This window comes from Chanodichthys erythropterus, chromosome 3, assembly GCF_024489055.1.
Source record: "Chanodichthys erythropterus isolate Z2021 chromosome 3, ASM2448905v1, whole genome shotgun sequence".
Taxonomy (NCBI): Eukaryota; Metazoa; Chordata; class Actinopteri; order Cypriniformes; family Xenocyprididae; genus Chanodichthys; species Chanodichthys erythropterus.
This window is the reverse complement of record NC_090223.1, coordinates 69,892,558-69,913,427: the sequence shown is the minus strand read 5'-3', so window position 1 is coordinate 69,913,427 and position 20,870 is coordinate 69,892,558. Positions and strand designations below refer to the sequence as shown.

Here is a 20,870-nt window from a genome sequence, read left to right as displayed (position 1 = left end):
TTGTTTCATTTTTTACGAACTACACAACTAAAATATTTTCAAAACAGGCCTGTCAAATTATGTATGGCATGGTTTCTTGTAGATTTCAGAGTGGTCCTTTGCATATAACATCAACACCATCCAAACATCAGATGACCACGCATCCTATCCCTGCCCTTTCCAGTATTGTTGGCGACTCATCCTCAGATCGGTACGAAAATTATTGTGAAAGCCTATATTACTAAGTTCACTATGTTGGTTCAGCCTCAGCAGTATTCATGGTGTGTTATTAGATGTTTGGTCTGAAGGATTATGATGTATGATTCATTGTACAAACATAAAGACAATTGAAAATTAGAGGCAAGTTGGTAGAGACGCAGCATATAAAGTAAATTTCAATGTGTGATAAATGTTTGAAAAATCTGATTATGGTTTGACCTCCATTATTTGCTTTTCTACAGTGATGATGATTTTGGGGAGGGTCTGGGCTGCAGTGAAGTTGGGGAGACTCCTATTCAGGTTTTAGAAACAAGGTAAGTCATGCAAGATTCTTTACTTATGTCAGGATGAATTCTGGCTTAAAATATAGAACTTTTGTAGCTCTGATGTTAATCTTCTTTGTAGGTCAATAGAAAAGGATTGATGTTGGTAGGTTGTTTGTTTATTAAATTTATTCAATGCAACAGATTTAAAACTGACATAAACTATAGTAGAGAGAAACATGAAGCAAAGTTTGGGAGATTTCTTTATGTAATGTAGACGTTTCCTCAGTATTGGCTCTGTAGTCAGGCATAAAAAATATTTTTGACAAAATATAAGGATATAGTGTTGGAAGAAAAAACACTGAACTTCTGAAAGTGATTAAAGGTAGTGAGAAAATTCAGATGGATAACAATACTTTGTGTTATGTGTTTCTGCAACAATTTTATCTTATACATTTTTATTTCTACATGTTCTTATTGTTAGTATGTCATCGCTGGACATTAATGATGACATCGATGAAAGTGACTTCAATCACATTCAAAACTCTGTGTAAGTAGTAGTTTTTATACATATTTGATCTGAGATTTGACGTGTTGAGTGTCATTGATTAATATTTTAAGCACTCTACATAGTATTGACTGGGCTGAGGACAGGACATGGGCTCCACATGAGGACACAAGAGATGTTTCAACATCAGAGGAAGAGGAACCCATAGAGGAGGCCAGTGACTATGATGACGGTGATGATGAGGATTACATCCCACCTTTATGTGTTCGGTAAGTTCCTAAATAAAAGTTGTCTTTAATGAAAATTATTTTCTTTTCCCAATGCTTTTTTTTTTATTCCATTTTTTTTATTTTCAGGCTAAGTCATCGTTTTCTAAAAACTCCCTACTGCAGCTTTAAGAGTGTAAAAGCATCAAGAAGGTACTTTCAACAGGTCATGAAAAAGCGTGATTCCTCCACAGCAATAACGGACGGGTTACACATAACTGTAGTGATATATATATATATATATATATATATATATATATATATATATATATATATATATATATATATGTGCATTATGTATTGTATGTTCCATAATAAAATGTTCATGAACTTCAGCATAAAGTGATACTATTTGATTTCCATCATTTTTACAGATTATAAATATTTATCTGTGAAAACAAACCCGCGCAACCCATAAGTATTATTTAACCGCTGTGGGCGTTTCGAATAAATGACGTCCAATTCGTATTCTCTGTAATGTCAGAAACTGAGAATATATACTGCATGGAGACAGAACAGGTATAGTTTTGAATTTTGCATAATCAGCCCCTTTAAAGACTTGAAAGATAACTTTTTACACATTTTATACCCATTTTTAGACTAAAATTAACTAATTAACGTTCATATAATATATTTATATATATATATATATATATATATATACTTTGACCTTTAATGTGTTTCAATTCGGACACATGAATAAACTCATACAACGTGTTTGTTTGTATCATATTTCTCACTGTTTTAATTTTAATACAAATATTATCTGGTAAAACAGTCTATGCACTTCTGTGATTGTTGACGATTCCATTTGAAACATTTGGATGTGATCCAGGCTCAGGCGTTGAGATTGTGTAGTGGAGCTTTTAAGACATCGCCTGTCTCAGCTATTCAGGTAGAGGTAAGAGAGATGCCATTGGAACTGAGGAGACGGCATATAATAGCAAACTACTGGGTTAACTTGCAGGGGCATAATGACTCGCACCCCACAAAAGAAGTGTTGAAGGAATGCTGGAGAAAAGAGGGAAGTAAAAAGGACAACTTTGGTTATTTGGGGAACAAAACAGCAAAAGAGCTTGGGGTATCTGATATGAAAATCAGCTCTTCAATAGTACATCCAGTCATAGCCCCATGGAAGATGAGATGTCCAGAGGTAGATTGGTATTTGTTAGAGGTGAAAAGGAAAGAAGAAAGTGCTGATCTGGTTGGGGTGTTTAATGATTATACTACTGAAGTATATAAAAACTTTACTCAAATATATACAGATGGCACTAAGAACCCTGAAACAGGGGTAACAGGAATGGGTGTGGTGGTTCCAGCAAGAGGAATTGAAATCAATAGAAGAACATCTAATCATTTAGCAGTATGTACAGTGGAGATGGTGGCAATTTTAGTTGCTTTACGTTGGGTGGAAAAAGCAAAAATTAACAAAGTCATAATATGTTCAAACTCAGCTTCAGCTCTAGTTAGTTTAATATCGTTCCATTCAAGTCGACAGGATATTTTATTTGAAATTCTCTATTCAGTTACAAGAATAACACACCAAGGTGGACTGGTTATTTTTTTTTTGGTTCCGGCGCACATAGTAGTGGAGGGCAATGAAAAAGTGGACAAGGTTGCAAAGAAGGCATTAAAGAAGGAACATGTAAAAAATGCAAATAATCAGTAAAGCAGAAGTAAAATGTATAATCTGGGAAAAAATTAACCAAAAATGGCAAGAAATGTGGGATAGTGAGGAGAAAGGGAGACATTTATACTATATCCAAAAGAGTATTAAAGTAAATAAGGTAGGAGGTGGAGATAGAAAAGAGGAAACGGTACTTAAGGCTGGGACACTGTGCTCTAAATAAAACATTAAGAATGGTGGGGAAACATCAGACGGGTATGTGTGAGCAATGTCAGGAAGAGGAATCGGTGGAACATGTAATTCTACATTGTAGGAAATATCAGAGGGAGAGGGGGATAATGGATAACAGATTTAAAGAACAAGGGGTGCAGAAACTCACTTTAAAAACAGTACTTAGTATGAATGACAGAGCACAGGTGAGAGGATTGTTGGTTTTTTTAAAGGATACTGGGCTTTGTTATAGGATATAAAGGGTTTCCCCCCTTTCTTTTTTTTTTTTTCTGGATATTATAGATTATACTGTAAACCTACTGACTGATCCACACTCCGGAACAGAAGGTGGCGTTAATGCACCATTAAGCTGGATGCCAAAAGCCGTTAAAAAAGAAGAAGAAGAAGAAGAAGAAGTGATTGTAGACAATGCAGCGTCTGAGCAGGACTTTTATTTTGGAGTGACGACATGACGTCATAAGACTGCGCCGAGCTCCTGCATCTGATTTGCTGAAGAAAGGTTTGTTTTAAGAATTTAAGCTGTTTTAATCGATAGAAACAGTTCAATGATTTATAGTTGTGTGTTTTGTTTTAAACAAGCGATGTGAAATGAGTTTATTTACTATTTAATGTGACATTGTGATTCTTTATCTAACTGTAATGAAGGATATATTTGTGTGAGTAAAACTCGTATCCACTGATGAGAAACAGTAAACCTGCGTCTCATTTCTCTCTCTATAAATCATAAATCATTTTATCATGAACACGAGTTCAGTCTCTGGAGAGTAATGATGGAGAAACTGAACTTTTCAACTCCGAGTCAATTGAATCAAATACTTTGAGAAATGATTCAGTGAATCACGACACGTGCTGCTCAAACAGTGAACATGAACGACAAACACTAACAAACTAACTGATCGTGTTTTCATCAGTCATAAATGCTTAAATATGACGTTTATTCATTTGCAGTTTTATTTTTTAGAGATTTGTTTTGTCTAACATGGTCATTTAAGACCATTAACTCTGTTAATTATTCTCTGCTTAAAGATGGAGTTTAAAAAAGAGGAGGAAAATGAAGATATAAAGATGGTGTTTATTAAAGAGGAGACTGAAGACATGACGATGGAGATTAAAAAAGAGGTGGAGGGTGAAGATATAAAGATGGTGTTTATTAAAGATGAGACTGAAGACATGAAGATTGAAGAAACATTCAGTGTGAAACATGAAGAAACTGAGGAACAAACAGGTTGGTTTTATTCTCACAGCTGAACTCATTATTAATATCTATACTTGAGCATTATTAAAATGTCCAGCTCTACAGAAATAGAGAATATACTGAAGTATAATCTTACAGAAAGTGTCATAATTCACTCAGTCAGTTCATTCACTCAAGTGCACTTACTGTAGAGCTAGAGTTAAGGTTTGGCTACTTGTAAGTAAGGATTATTAACTCATTACTATAGTGAGTAAATGTAGTAATGTGTAACTACATCACTTTAAAGTACAGTGTTTCCATTCAATCTGATCCTGGACCACAAAATCAGTCTTAAGTCTCACGGGTATATTTGTATATTTGGTGGGCACCACTACTATTTTAATTATGAAAAAAATAATATATAAACATTAAGCCAAAACAAATTCATTTAAAGCTAAACTGAAACAGAAACCGGCGTTATAACCTATAATTTGGCATAATTCCAAATGTTTTAATATTCACGATTTGGAGGCTAAACTATATTATTTAAACACTTTTATTGTACACAGACTACTATAACTTTTTGTATATTTGGTTGAATGTATGTTATTTTTACAATTAACAGGCTGCGATGTCAAGTTACTAAAACTGATATATGTTGTGCGTACGCGAGGCGCTGGCGCGATCACTTGAATTTTCTTATAAAAGTGGAAACAAATCTAAAATTGGCTACTCAGACATTTATGGTCACATGTCGAATGTCGAATCTGTGAAGGGTTAAAGGTACAATATGTAATATTTTTTGCAGTTAAATATCCAAAAACCAAAAAAATGTTATGTATTTTGTTCACTTCAGAACTTACAATATCCCAAATGTTTCCAACAATTTGTAAATCGTGAGAAAATCGCAATCTTAACCAAGGCTCCAGGACGAGTGAGGAGTCGCCTGTCAATCACGTCATACCCGCTTTACCCTCAGTTACCGGTTTTATCTTGTAGAAACCATGGAAACACCAAAGACGCTTTAATAAATCACATGTTTTAAGGGAACAACTTTTTTTTTTCATAGGCAGAAAACAAATTATCGTTATATAGTTTAACACGTTTAGTCTTGTTTAAATCTAATTTTCTTGCAATTACCATGTTTTACCATGCCTCAGAGAAAAACACTATTTTGTGAAGTAGCTAACATAACATAATCAGATGCAGCTTTATTTTTAGTAACAGTAATACAGCATTTTCTCCATCATACAATATGTTTTAAAATGAATCGCATGTCATTTATCAACACAAGCCATCCAGCATTTAATATGATATTGTAAAATCGATCTATCTTACAGCAGTGTGTAACAGTGTCTCACAGCAGCCGCCGAGCGAACGCTCAGAGTAACGTTATAACATCATTTTCAACACTCTCAAATGTATCTAATATGATAAACAGAGCTGTCACCTCATACTAAAGAGTATATTCTTTGCTCATACTAATGACTGAAGTAGTAGTAGTATAATTTTCTTGTAATAATAATTACCATTATCAATATTTTTTTTTTTTTTTTTTTTTACAAACACTGAATGAGAAACAGTATCTTAAGCACCACCACCAGTTCTGCTTAGTTAAAATGACAAATATGCATTCATGGTTACCAAGTTTTAATTCTTGTTGATAAAGTTATATTATTAATTACATAATACTTGATTGATTGATGTTAAGAGCTTTGCCATATTAAAAAGAAAAGCTAATTTGGTGGAATCATATATAATTTTTTGTTCTAGCTTTATTCTGTGCTATCATCTCCGCTGGTTTCAAAATATGTCTCTGTTTTCTCCTCGTCCGGCACCAACACAACCTTGTTTCTGCAGTGACTTTAAACATGTTTCCTATAACAATGTCTGACGTTTATGTTTGACGAGGCGTGAGCAAGTCAAATAAACCACGCTAAATCTGATCAGAGCGCTCGGACTGAAACAGACTTCCAGAAATACAATTTTTGAATAGGATTTCAGACCACATATGAATGTAGCTGGAAATGGATTTGTATAAATCACATTTCATGTTGTGGTTGTATGATTGGTCATGGGAGCTGATCAATTGTTGTTCATGGTTATCGTGCCACCAGCTGGCAGCAGTAAGTGTGGCACATATTCAAGCCTTTTAAAATAGTCCTTTTATAGTCACAGTATTTTCTGGAACATAAGTGCATCTACAAATCAGCTCCATGGCAAATTCCAAGCAATCAAGAGCTTAGAGAGGTACATTTAACCCTTATAGGGTCTTTGGGGTCTTTTTAGTCTTTGTCCAAATGACATGAAACTTTGTACAGTGGTTAACACTTTCTAGATCTACAAAAAAAAAAAAAAAAAAAAAAATTGAGTATCTAATATTGTAACAAAATAATTGTTTTTTTAAAAAACAAACGTAATTTTACTCTGTTTATTAATGTATTGACTTCATATTTGTGCAGTTTTATAAAGGATTTATCATTTCTTTTACATTTATTTAAATAAATAAATCTTTTTTTTTGAGTAGGTTTTTATACAAAAACAGCTTTTTATGTGCAATTCACTTTCTAAAAGACCCAAATTTCTAAATTTCATTCATTGGGATCACATGGATAATTTGACATGGTTTAGTGTAAGATTTTTGCCCATCTTTTGGAAAGTGCAGTTTTAAAAGTAAAAAATGATCACCTTATCCAGTAGATGCTGCAGAGCTTCACTATCCTCAAGAAACTGCACAAATGTTGAATAAAAAAAATATAAACAGAGTAAAATTACATTTGTTTTTTGTTAATTTTTTGTTGTTGTTGTTTAAAAAAAACAATGTTACAAAATTACATTTTGTTGCCTGGGGTCTGTGGAGACCCCGAAGACCCTGGGTGTACTTTCCAAACGAAGACCGCACAAGGGTTAAAGTAGTAGACAGATTCTGTTAGTTCAGAGTAAACAATGATGTACATCTGAGTCCTTAAGATGGAGGGAAGTTAGCAAGGGAAGGGCATAAAAATCTGAACTTGAGTACAGCCCTGGAGAACCTCAACGGGACACTTTGTAGATTTATTTGAAATATCCATCAGTCTCAGATCAGAGAATCAGTAACCTAGAGCAGGAATGTCCAATCCTGTTCCTGGAGATCTACATACATGCAGAGTTCAGATCCAACCCTGATCGAACACACCTGCCCCTGAAGATCTTAGTTCACTGCTTCAGGTGTGTTTGATCAGTGTTGGAGCTGAACTCTGCAGGAAATGTAGATCCAAAGCCACTGGAAGGCAAGCCTGCAACTTTTAGCCAAAAAAGCGTAACGACTAATGCTATGCTAACGGTACACAGAGAATGAGACCAGAGGCTGTTTTTCGAATGGATGAGAGGCTTCACTATGCTGATTAAACAGCTTTTGTGGGGAAATAGTTAATCCTTTAATTAATGGATAGCCTGTTTGCCAATCTTCAGCATGAGTTCAGCATGTTTTACACAAAACAATACTTTAGAATAGATAGGCGTACCTACGGGGTACACATGACGCAAAAATATAAATCAGCCTTAAGTCTTCAGGAATGCTTGAAAATTAAGGGCCGGTGTATTCGATTAGGGATGAAACTTAAGTCTGCAAAACAGTGGCCCTCCAGTACCAAAGCTGCCTATTTCTGATCCATACGATTGGATAGGGTATAGATCATACATGTTGTTGATTTTGATGCTTTAAATGTCTGAATTGTTTTTTGTTTTGTCTATTTTTTGTCCTAGACCTGATGGCACTGAGAGAGGCGAGTCATGAACTTAATGAAAGGGAAGAAGAGAAAGAACATTATAATTTAATGAGTGAAGAAAAATCAACAGAGTTTTCCTTACAAAAAGGAGCTCAAAAGACAGGAACTAAAAGTTGTTTCACTTGCCAACAGTGTGGAAAGAGTTTCAAACATAAAAAACACCTTATAGACCACATGAGCATTCACACTGGAGAGAAACCTTTCACCTGCCAACAGTGTGGACAGAGTTTCAGAAGAAAAGGAAACCTTAAAGTCCACATGATGAGTCACACTAGAGAAAAGCCTCACACCTGCACTCTGTGCGGGAATGTCTTCAAACGGGAGCATAGCCTCAGGCAACACATGATAACTCACACTGGAAAGAGCCCATTCACCTGCCAACAGTGTGGAAAGAGTTTCAGTGACAAAGGAAGCCTTGAAAGACACATGAGAATTCACACTGGAGAAAAGCCTTACACCTGCCAACAATGTGGACAGAGTTTCAGTCAAAAAGGAAACCTTAAAGTCCACATGTCAACTCACACTGGAGTAAAGCCTGTAACTTTGATTCATTATTTTGTAATATCAAAATAAAATTGAACAGCTCAATATTGCACAACAGTTCACAAAGCTTACGCTACTATCACAAACTCGTTTACGAGTTTAAACTTGTTTACGGTTGATCAAATCTATCAAACCAAGAAACCAGAATGAGCTTTTATCATTTACATAACTTGTATCTTTTTTTTAACTTTAAAAGTTGTCACCTTTTATAGCATTTTGTGTCTGCTGGTATTAAAATGAATATGGAACCAGCTTACTTTATTTGTTTTTAACTTTGTTAAATGTTAACATTCTTCATGGTATCGTTTGCAGTGAAGAGAAGATATTTATCCCATTGAATGATAATTTGGTGTGTAGCGTCTGGATGGATCTGTTTGTAGTCAATAAACTTTGGATTGTTCAGAACGCTTTTAGCAGGCTGGACTGTTCAGTAAAATCTCCCCTCGGTTCCGGCCGGTCTGCAAAAGACAAGCCCTTTTGACAACTTTACCACCTGGCCGAAGCTGACCAGGCGGCTATACTGCCAGCTCTTGGGACTTCAAAGGATACCCCCTGTTGTGGGCCCAGAGACTCAGTACCAGATCACACACCAACACACACATAGACATGCCTAGAGATGGCATGTACAGTTATTCTCAAAATATGACTGTGCCAAAAGTACCCATCATATATACACGTGCATGTATGTTTCCCAGTGTTTAGGTTAAATAATTGTAGGTGTGTTAGATGTGATGAGTTTAGATTCTTTTTAAAGCTCTTTATCTCTCTTATTCCATAATGTATCTCACATCCCTGTAGAATGCATTGTTCTATTTTTAATAGTACTTCGAAGAAAAACGAACACTGATCCAACCTCGTAAATTATGCAAATGAGTTCGCAAGAGAAGACAAAGGAATCCTTGCCCGCCAAAGATTGCATTGCATCTATTGGCCACCCAACTCGGGAGGTGGGTTACCCAGATAGCAAACGGACGTCGATTCAACGTTTATTTTTGGTTGTAAAGATCAGTATCAGTCGCCGATCAAATTTCAATGTTGATTCAACGTTCACTATTTGATCGGTACATCAGAACGTTATTACGTCGAAAATATGACATCGATTCAATGTCGAAATGAGGTTGTTTCATCAACAGATACCTACGCCGACGCATATGATCGAAATCATAACGTCTAATATATGTTGAAACTTGGTTAGAGGAATCGGACATTGCGTGCACTATTAGGACGTGCATGTCTTTTGACTTATTTACTGATATAATTTTAATTCGTTATAAAAACCCTATTTAAGTAAATTAAACAAGTTTATAGCAGTGGTTATTTATAATAAATCCACATAAATGAGCAGCAAAATCTATAGCAGGCTCTTACTCTGACACTGATAAAATGAGCAGTCCTCAAGTTTCCGTGATTTCTTGTCCGATGCATCCATTTTAAAATTAAATGAAAGCATAGCCTACCGAAGATTGCTCAAACGGTATCGGCAGGTCATAAACACACGAGAAGGAGCGTTAATGAAAACCATGAATGCAACATATATGTGAAACACTGTTAATATGAAGACTTAAGATGCAAAAGCCTCTAAGTACCGTCTGAAATTTTTATCAAGCTCGTAGGTTCAGTAATTTCACTTGAATGGCAATTAATAGGTCCTTTTCATTGCCATTAAAGTGAAATAACTGAACATAAACATATAAGCTTGATAAAAATGCTCATTTTAGAAGAATTTCAGATGGCACTTAGAGGCTTTTGCATCTGAAGTCTTCATATACAGCTCTGGAAAAAATTAAGAGACCACTCCAAGTTCAGAAATCAATATTAAGTGGTCTCTTAATTTTTTCCATATATATATGTATATATATATGTATACTGTTTATATTTTAAAAATGTAAAAATGCATAGAACATAAAGCTTAAAAATTGATCTTCATGTTACATGCATAAATAGGCCTGTGTACATATGTAAAAATATATTTTAAAAATATAGCCTATTCATGAATCATGTTATGTATAGTTTTTAACAAGAGACAATATTGTGAAACAACGAATGTGAAATGACTATGAGTGTACACAAAGCAACACACACACACACACACACACACACACACACACACACACACACACTGATGCCTGGATGCTATATGCAATCAATCACACAAACACATATTTATCAAAACCAGCAAGTACATATACTTCAATTCACCCACTCGACCAACAAAAAGAATCAAAATGTCTTTTGAGACTCCATCTATCTTACATTTTTTCATTCTGATTGCCATTGCTCATTGTTTCAGTATGTGTTAAGTTCAAAATCTTCAACGCTAGTTCACATACTGTGTTTGAACTCTAGCTCATAATGCTGTATGGTTAAAATATGTTTTTTTGTTGTTGTTGTTGTTGTTGTTGCTTCCGTCCTGGTGCCCATTGTAGTGGACATGAATAAATCTAATATATTGTACATTTATTTTATTTATTTTTTTACAGTTAAAGAGAATCTGAAAAGCACAAACTGTATATATATATATATATATATATATATATATATATATATATATATATATATATATATATATAACAAAAGTAAAGTGTTGGTATAAAAATACTCCAAGCACGTTTTCCAAAAATATAAAGAAGTTCTTTTAAAGTTTCACTTTCTCATTTTGCACAATGGGTCGATAGAACTACAAAATGCATTTTAATTTCATGATTTAATAATTGTATGTAATGTTATAATTCTATATGTTTATGTTTGTAAATGCTGCATGACTGTGACGTGTTTTAATGCGCGTGCGCGTTGAACGTTCGAATCGCTTTCAAATGCTGTAGCGGATCTGAGTTGCCATGGAAACGGGGAAACGTCAAGCAGCAAGCCTCCGTCTCGCTGTTGTTTTCACTGATTTTAGGTAAGTTTAGTCCACAAAATCACACACATAATATATAAAACTGTTCCTGACACTTTTCTTAAGTGTAACTGACACACTTCTGTTGAATATTTACTTAAAAGAAATGATTTAGTGTCTTTGAAAAAGTCCGTTAGCATCTCAACCGTTTTCAGAAGCGGTTGGCTAACTCTATATTTTGAGCCCTTGTTTAATGAAAGTTTGGGCTTTTAATCTCATCGTTATGTGTAGATGAGATGTTTTGATAGCTTTGTTAACGTTTTGCTGGCATATTATCAATGAATGATGGTAAACTTACTTATTTATTTAACCTAAAAGTATGCGCTGGCTGTACCGTTAATCGGTGACGTCACTTACATGAGCGCGAATATTAGCTGAAACTATTTCAAACACGGTTTGATCTCTAATGGTAAACAAATATTGATAAAAATTGTTCTGTAATTTCAGGGACGACAGAAAACCCCCTCCAACAAAGGGTAAATTCCAAAGTTTGCAGCATTTCTGGAGGAAACACAGGTGAACTGAGAAAGCTCATTAAATATTTTAAAATGCATTTATTTCACAATATATTTTACCTATATCACCATGCATCTGCAGTTTTCTTTTGTAAAATTATTTTTAATGCATTAGTTAAGAAGGCTTTGACATCCAAACGTAAGTGACACTGTATGTACAATAGTGAATTCTAATACTAAAAATATAAATTCTGTTAACTTAAGAAATTATTTTTTTAATATTATGTATTTTATTCTTTCCACCTCTGCTCTAGCTTGGTTCCTTGTAATAAACCTGTAATAAATGTGGTTGGCTCTGTGACAAATTGAATGTTATGTTCCTAGATCCTTCCATGCAGATGGCCTCCTGCACCCCAGCAGAGCTGAGCGACCTCCTGTCAAAGGCCATGAACCAGATGACTATTGTAAGCAAAACCTCAATCATTCACTACACTACTGTTGAAAAGTTGTGGGTCTGTAAGATTTTTACATGTCTTTGAAAGAAGTCTCACATTTTAAAATCATTAACCCCAGGTTGTTTCAGTGAGGTTGTTCTTGAAAGGCCTGTAGGCTAAATAATCAGCTAAAAGAGGTAACATACGTGACAAGTATAATGTTATAATGCTTGTAGTTATAATCATTTATTTAACTATTATGATAACAGGATATCATGGTCATTAATCTATTTTATTGTATTTCTCTGTCTATTTGTAGTTATGTTTGCCAGTGACAGACGCCATACTGTTCCACTCAAAGGTATTTATTTATTTGTATACGTGCATGCATTTTTTAATGATATATTCTTAAATATTTTTACTTATAAATGCTGATTGTGGTCCAGGGGGTCGACAACTTTAGGCAAGTAAGTTATTTTCGACAGAAATCTGGGCAGCTTACTCATTGCTCATACTCTTAGCCTCTAATGTGTTTGAATTTATATCATCAATGCAATATCAGGGGGTAAAGATATCATTAGAGTTCTTACAGTTATGGCTGTACTATGCTCTTGTTACCAGATGAGATGTAATCTCTAGCGTTTGGAGCTGTGATTCTTCAGGACAAGATGCCATTCACACTTGATACATGAAGATGGTGAGTTTCACAATAGCTGCACAGTCACAAATCAAGAGACTGACTCAAGCTTTCATCCTTATGAGCTCACCCATATGTAGGGATGGGTACCGAAACATGGTATTAAACAGGCCCCGGGGCTAAATTCTGAAAGACCAGAGTATCGATAAGCTTGAACAATATTGGTTCTGCCGTCGGTACTGGAGAAATTACACGCACTATTCATTATTGCTATATAGATGTTAGGGCTGGGGAAAAAAAATCGATTCACCTATCGCAATTTGTTTATGATTTAAAAAAAAAAAAAAAAATTTATTCCAGAATCAATATTAATTCATATGAAATTTCTCTATTTTAGTCCTTGCCTATAGACGAGGTGGACAGAAGTTACCCACTCTTGTGTCATTATCAATGCTTGTCACGTGACGTAAACCAGTCCTGCTGTTAACGAGCAGAATTACTGAAGGAAAGAAACAACAACAGAAAAAGTGAAAAACTTCCAGGCACAGCCTTAGATGAAATCAACCAAAGATAAAAAAGACCTTAAAGGGTTAGTTCACCCAAAAATGAGAATTATCCCATGATTTACTCACCCTCAAGCCATCCTAGATGTATATGACTTTCTTCTTTTAAACAAACACAATCGGAGATATATTTAAAAATGTCCTGCACTACAAAAAAATTTTCTTACTTAGTATTTTTGTATTGTTTATATTCCAAATATCTAGAAATTGTTAAATCAAGATGCCTTTTCTAGATAATTAAAATTACATAAAATATTTCTTGTTTTCTGGGGGGGGGGGGGGGGTAAGAAAAATCTTGTTTCTGTTTGAAATCCCAAGATGAAATTCAAAAATCTAAAATCTGTTACAGTTGCCGATGGATATTGCCGCGCATATTGTGGGCAGCCTATAACACATCTCGATTGAGACAGACTGCTTCAAAGCTCATATGTGCTGTGATGCACGGAATATCTGTGATCACATAAACAGTAACATCTTCTCAGCATGTTTAATAATAGAACCTGTTATAATCTGTGATTTTGTCTACACTGGATGAGGAGTGACGCAACACAACAAATTCCTGACAGTAAGCGGGCTCCGCGTTCTATTTTCAACAGTCGGTCAGCTTTTAGCTGTTGAGGCGCGACACAAAAAAAGTCATGTCTGGTGTAGACACGGTGTTAGTTGTTGTTTAGAGTTGTTTAATCCTCCTCTGCTGAGATCTTGAGAGATTTAATGTCTTTTATCTTCAGTTGATTTCATCTATAAAGCAATGTTAATTATGTTCTTAATTTGTATATAATAAAAAGAACCGATAAGAATACCGTTGAAGTACCCGATCAATAATTAACAGTAGCAATACTGTTAGAACTATAACGATACCTATCCCTACCCATATGACATAACTGACATAACTTCTATGAGTCACATGAAATAACTTCTTAAGGCTGTCCTAACCTAATGTAGCTCTACCCAACCACTGCATGGAGGCTGAAAGATGGCTTCCTGAAGATGAAAGGACAATATGGACTTGAGGAGGGGAAATACTTTATATGATATGTGAGGATAAGGAGGGGTGTTTTATTCCAACTCTAGTCTTCATACAACGTGTTTGTCAGGATGGTTGTTATTTTGTAAGATTAGGGAGAGACTGTACCTCTCATTTGTGTGTCTTGTGTACTATCATTTTAGAACAGGAGCTTGTACTCCTTTGATTTGATTGAAAAGTTTCAGATGGAGCTGTTTTTTACTTTCTGTTCCCATTATGTTCATTTACATGCAAACAGCTCATGGTGAAATTTTTCTAGCATTTATATATACTACTACTATTACTACTATTAATATTGTTCATATTATTAAACAAAATTAACAAGATCTTTTAAAAACATAATATAATGACTTTATTATAAAAGGACCCACTATGAAAATACAGTTTTACAGTGTTATTCGTGTCTTTCCTTTTACTTTATAGCACATCACTGACAGGCTTTCCTGTGTAACACTGATTCAAGTTTTCCACCATTGTATTTATCCAAATGAGGTTTGTAAATGCATGGATGTTTCATATTTTGCATTAATTATTTCTCTTATATGAAAATTACAATGTAAAAGAAGACGTGACAAGGTCATTGGTCTTCTCACAAAATGCCACGTTAGAGGAATATTCAGAGGGGCGAATTGAAATAATTTCTTTTGGGCATTATCATGCCCACTAAAACTAAACCTGGAATGATAATTTGTGTTACCAGATGAGATACTTTGTAATGGGTATGTATGATGTATGATTTTGATCTGTACTATTTCTGTTTCAGGTTCTCAGGGATCCCCAGTTGAAGGCATCAGGACATCAGATGTTGGCCTGGACAGATGTACCAACAGTACACCACAAAGACCTCTGCTTTTAAATGGATGGCTGATTACTACCATGTTCTGTGCGGGTATTATTATAGCAAAACTGAGCACCTGTGACAGTGGGATTTCTAATTTTAAAGAATAGTCATACATCAGTAAATTATTTATTTATTTTTTTATTTAAAAATTTGAAAGGATTTTTAAAAGTTGCAAACTTTTTTCTCCAGTTACAAAAACAGCTACACCTTTTCAAATTCTTCATTGGGGGTGCACAAATCCTATTTCACAAATTAAGAAATTCATATGCTCACATTTAAGCCGTGCTCTTCAGACACTGTAACAGTCCTGATATGATGTCACACTTTGCAGTATCTTTTTTATTAACATGAATTCAAATTTTAACAAATATATTCAAAATGTAAAGATATACAATCTGACAATCTGATCTTGTCATTATTAATCAATCAGTAATCAACACTGCACCACCCCGAAATTACATGCACTGTAGAAGTATGGTTTTGGCAAGAAATGAACAGTAGCTAAATATTTATTATAAATGCTACTATTTGACATTCAGTATTTTAGTCTATATTAAAGGGATACAAGTCTCTTTTATGTATGATTTTTTTTTATTACAAACTGTTTTTGTTTGTTTGTTTGTTTGTTTTTAGCTAGCACTTAATATTTCTTTAATGTTACCACATGAGAATAGCCAAACAGTGTAGGTGATTCACAAAATCATACACAAAGAAATGTGCATGATTGGCCAAAGTTTTACTGATCTACAAACAAATTGAGCTTATGAATTTCTTAATTTGTGATTTGTAGAATAGGTTTAGTGCACCTGCAATGAAAAAGATTAAAGGCAGCGGCTATTTGCACTAAGTGACAATAGCACATTTTCTTACACTAGGTGAAAATAGTGATAGATTCTATTTACACCATGTAAAGTATCAATTCTTTGCAATAAGAGTAAATAGATGCTATCTATAGGCCTACTTAATATTGGCAGATACTATTTGCACCTCAGTATTTTTGTACATTAACAGGATGCAATAATATAGAGTGTAAATGATTGTATTTATTAAAATGATTAAATGGATGCTGCCTTATTGGTAGAATAAAACCCTCCCTACACCTTCTCCTAACCCTACCCAATAAACATTTTTAATATTATTAAACACTCGTTCAGTTTAGTTCCGCTTTTAGAACATTATTTTCATTTTTATTGAAAATAAATGTGAGCTTAGCAAAAGGCAGATTTGAACCTGCATCAAAAGCCAGAACTCCCTACTCTCTACTGCTGTGTCACTGAAGACGTTGCCTTCTGTGCTTCTTTTTTAAAACTTGAGTGGCCCAAAAGCTAGTGTAAATAGCGTTTGCCAACAAGGGACGCTATTTGCACTTTATGTAAATAGACACTCTGAAATTTAAAAGGTGTAACTGTTGTGTTGTGTTTTTGAGAGAGAAAGGAACTAAGTTTTCAACTACTAAAACATTTTGATGACTTCACTGAAATATTGTCTACACCTTCCACTGTCAGTTGCTCAGTTTCACTACAATAATGCCAGATACAATACAGCATGTGCATAATTGAGTCGCTGTTCTAACAGCTGGGGGCTATAGAGAACCACCTGCACTGCAAATTTTCAGGAGTGACATTCGCATTTATCCAATTACAGGAGTGAATCCGTTAAATCATTGGGGCACTTCATGAATTGACACTGGTTTACATTTAGATAAAGATGAAATATTTTAATTTTGATATAAATGTCAATAATAATTATGAAATAAATTTAAATATTCATAAACCTTGAAATTAAAAAAGTAATTAAAAATATATATTTTATTGTCCATTGTATTGAAATTGTGGGTTACATCTTTGTCACCCTTTTCATCCCTGATGAGTTTACATCCCTGTTACAAGAGCAAGGAACTTACATTTTAATTGCAAAGGAAAACCAATTCATCGTCTATATTCTTCTGTCCTCCATTTTTAAGGGTAAGATTTCTTTATAAATCATCTAGTGACCCATATGTCTTTATTTTTGTTGAACACAAAAGGAGAGAATCATATAGTCTCAGTCACAGCAAGAAAAGAAACTGATGGCGTAGTCTGACTCAGGCTGTCAGTCTCTTGATGTTCTGCCTTACATCTCCTTTTGTGCTCCAATAAAAATAACACATTTGGTACAAAAGAACATGACCAGTTTTATACTTGAGTAAATATTGCTTTTAATTTGTAGCTTGAGACTATTTATAATAGCTAATAATTAACTTGTATACCTCTTTGTGTGTATTTGAGAGTAAATGCCTTTTCTATGTTAGTCTTGTATAGAAGGTTTGTATGCTCTAACGATGTAGGCTATTTGTACCTGTATTTTGTAAATATTAAAGCAATGTTAACTGAATGTGATGTGTGATTATTTTGTAAACAGGCTTATCTTTTAGTATTAAGTGTTTGAGATTTTTAAAATAAGTAGAAAATGTGTTAATTGTATAGAGTTATTTCACCCAAATGAAATCAACATCAACGTTGGGTAAGCAAACCAGTTAGATCGATTTCATGTTGAATTCGTGTTGATCTACAACGTCGTTTCACTCAGCTGAAATCAACATCGTTTCGACGTTAGGTAAGCAAACCAATTAGATCGATTTTATGTTGAATATGTGTTGATTCTACAACGTCGTTTCAACCATCCGAAAATCAACATCGTTTCAACGTTCGGTAACCAAACCAATTGCGTCGATTTTCCGTTAGATTTGAATGGAGTGTCTGACGTTGATTCAACATTACCCCGATGAGCAAACTGATGCCGGATCAACGTCGGAGATCAACGTCGTTTCGATGTCACGAGAAACGTCGTTTCTACGTTGATTCTATGTCAGTTTGCTATCTGGGAAAGACATGAATTTTTATAAGTGTATTAATCTTGGATAAGAACCGGACCAAGCTTCGCACCAGTTAAATAGCGTGCTTGTGCGTGCCTCTATCTATGAGTCTCATACGTTAGGACAGCCTGTTGATTTCTCAGCAGAGATATGTATGCTCAAGGGCAAATAACACAAGTTGTTTCTTCTCATTTACATTCAAGCAATAAGCCCCATGAAAACATACAGTGTATTTAGAACGGTTCAGATTCCCTCCAAAATAATGTTCAAAACTGTTACTAAGCAACCAGCTTACCTATGACGAGCCGGAGGCCTAACCGACAGCCACTGACGATAGCCAATTGCTATATTAATTGCAAAAATAACATTTAAGAAATTACTATACAGTTTCTACTTATGGTTTAAACAGTTGACGAAGGTAAATCGTTAAACACTATCGTGAAATATGTAATTCTTTTATAACGAAAAGCAGATAAGACTAACCATATAAAAGTTACCGTTGAAATAGTTAAGCATTAAGCGACAAATACATTTTACACACTTAAATATTTCTCTATTGTGTCAAATATTGACATAAAGTAAGTAGTAAATATGTTACTTACAATTTTCTGTCACTGCTCGTCTTGCAGAATGCCGTGTATCGTCTCCTACTCTTCCAATAGGGTCTGGCTGCAGACCATAAGCGAGTGGAGCTCCACTCTCGAACAGGAAATACGTCACCTCCACTTGAATTAATAAAGGAGGACAAAGATGGCGTCGCTGTGAGTTTTTCTCAGGTAATTTTACCACATCATCGCTACAATGGCAGACTGACGCTGTTGTAATGTGCAATACAAGCAAAAAGGGTTTGCGTGAATTTATGCACAAAAGGATGAATAAACACGATGAGTTATATATTTCTTACGAGCGATATTGATGCCTCGCCAATGTTAGCTGATGTTGCATGACGGCTAGCATAACCTATGTTGTCGTGAATAATGAAAAAGACACGATTGTTTTGTATGTGAATGCGTCTAGCGTTCGTTGTATTACGTTAAAAAGTCATATGAGGAGATTGTTTTAACATTTAATTTCTCACTTACATCCAGGGCTAAGATCTAGGATTAGCACGGAAGCTGCAGCACTCTTTATATTTTAAAGGTATGTTGCCAAAAGTCAAAGTCTTTTTGGGCCATTCCACTGATTGGGTGACATTTGATTGCTGTAACTATTTTAAATTAGACTTAAGTCTATACATTTATTTTTTATCTTTTTTTTTAAACACTGAATCTAATACTGCACATATTTAACTATTCAAAATGTGTATTGGTCAGTCTCAGGAAACTTAATTCTTTTAAATTTTGTAAAAGATTTCAAAGCAGAAGATGGATGCATGTTATCTCAGTCATGTTCCCAAAACTCATGTGGCATTTTAAATATGTTCAGATAATTCATATTTGTGACAAAAAAAAAACAAAAAAAAAAATCATTTTATATTAAGGCAAGGTGTATTTTAATAAAAAGTATAAATGGACCAAACAAAACTGATAAAAACAGTGGTTTAACTTAATTTTTTTTTAGAAAAATAAATACATTTAATTACAGGAATGGACACTTTGTAACAGGAATGAGTGTACATATGTGTGTGAGAATGAGTGTTTACATGGCCGTGTGTGAGTGAGGTTTCTGTGTTGAAAGGATGTGCTGTGTGCTGGTACTACTTCACAACAAAGGAGGTGGAGAGAGAGGAGAATGGAGGGAGGGAGAGAGGAGGACTGTTCTCAGTCCTGTTCTTTTTCATATGAGTAACAGGATTAAATTAAGCAGAAAAATATCAAATGTATGACATATGGTCATGTGGCGTACATGCTAATAGCATGAGGACACTAAGCAAATTCTAATGTCTTACCTAAATTAAATATTTTTTTAAATAAACAAACAACATCTAAGAAATAGTTCAGGTAACAGTATGTTGTGTTTGACCATCTCATCATAGTTACAATTTTACAAAAATGAAAATTGAGAGAACTTACTTTTGACATTCTCATGGCCTGCATAAGATCCAGATGATGCAACTTGCTGTTGTCTTGTGTGGCATGTTCAATTTTTTGTTTTTTTGGAGGGGCAATGTGTGAGGGTAATAGGACTGTGTGAAACATTTCATGATAAAGTTTAGGATTAGATAGTGGGCACATGTAACATGCTATTTTTTAGTGTTCTCAATAGATTTTAATAATGTTTTAAATTATATTTTAAATTTTCAGTAAGATTAATGTTCAGGACACAAAATGTATTTTAGAGTTAATTTTCAGAAATGTCACCCATTTGGTGGAATGGCTCTTTTACATGTGTACATTGACACGTATTTTTTTTCCCTCCCATTTCATTGTTCTGTTATTTTATTGTTTGAATTTTGTTTCAGGCCAAATTTTACACAGGTGCCGATTACCATGCCGTACTGTGGGCCATTACCACTGCCCCTACTGTTCAAGGACTGTTATACGAAGAGTGGACATGGAAAGGCATTTGGTCTTGTGTTACAATCAACTGACCTCACAGCCTCTTGCCACCCCGTCAGTGGAGCCTGACCAGCCTCGTGCCACCCTG

At 34.6% G+C, this 20,870-nt stretch overlaps 2 protein-coding genes and 1 long non-coding RNA gene across 4 annotated transcripts in view; 2 read left to right on the top strand and 1 right to left on the bottom strand.

The window, feature by feature from the left end:
• The window catches only part of LOC137005681 (uncharacterized), a 1,355,627-nt gene that overhangs the window by 1,094,823 nt on the left and 239,934 nt on the right, over positions 1–20,870 (bottom strand). The gene's annotated exons all lie outside the window — the stretch shown is intronic.
• LOC137007313 (gastrula zinc finger protein XlCGF7.1-like) lies at positions 3,523–8,985 on the top strand. Of its 2 annotated transcripts, XM_067368596.1 has the most exons (3): positions 3,523–3,592; positions 4,120–4,318; positions 8,012–8,985. In XM_067368596.1, the coding sequence occupies exons 2-3, from the start codon at positions 4,120–4,122 to the stop codon at positions 8,605–8,607; spliced, it is 795 nt and encodes a 264-aa protein (XP_067224697.1). In that variant the 5' UTR covers positions 3,523–3,592; the 3' UTR covers positions 8,608–8,985. The 2 variants fall into 2 exon arrangements, with proteins under 2 accessions (XP_067224697.1, XP_067224708.1); XM_067368607.1 differs by lacking the exon at positions 3,523–3,592 and having other exon boundaries at positions 3,960–4,318.
• LOC137007878 (uncharacterized) lies at positions 19,029–20,852 on the top strand. The gene is made up of 3 exons (XR_010892685.1): positions 19,029–19,060; positions 19,373–19,424; positions 20,686–20,852. It is a non-coding gene; the product is annotated as an uncharacterized lncRNA (long non-coding RNA).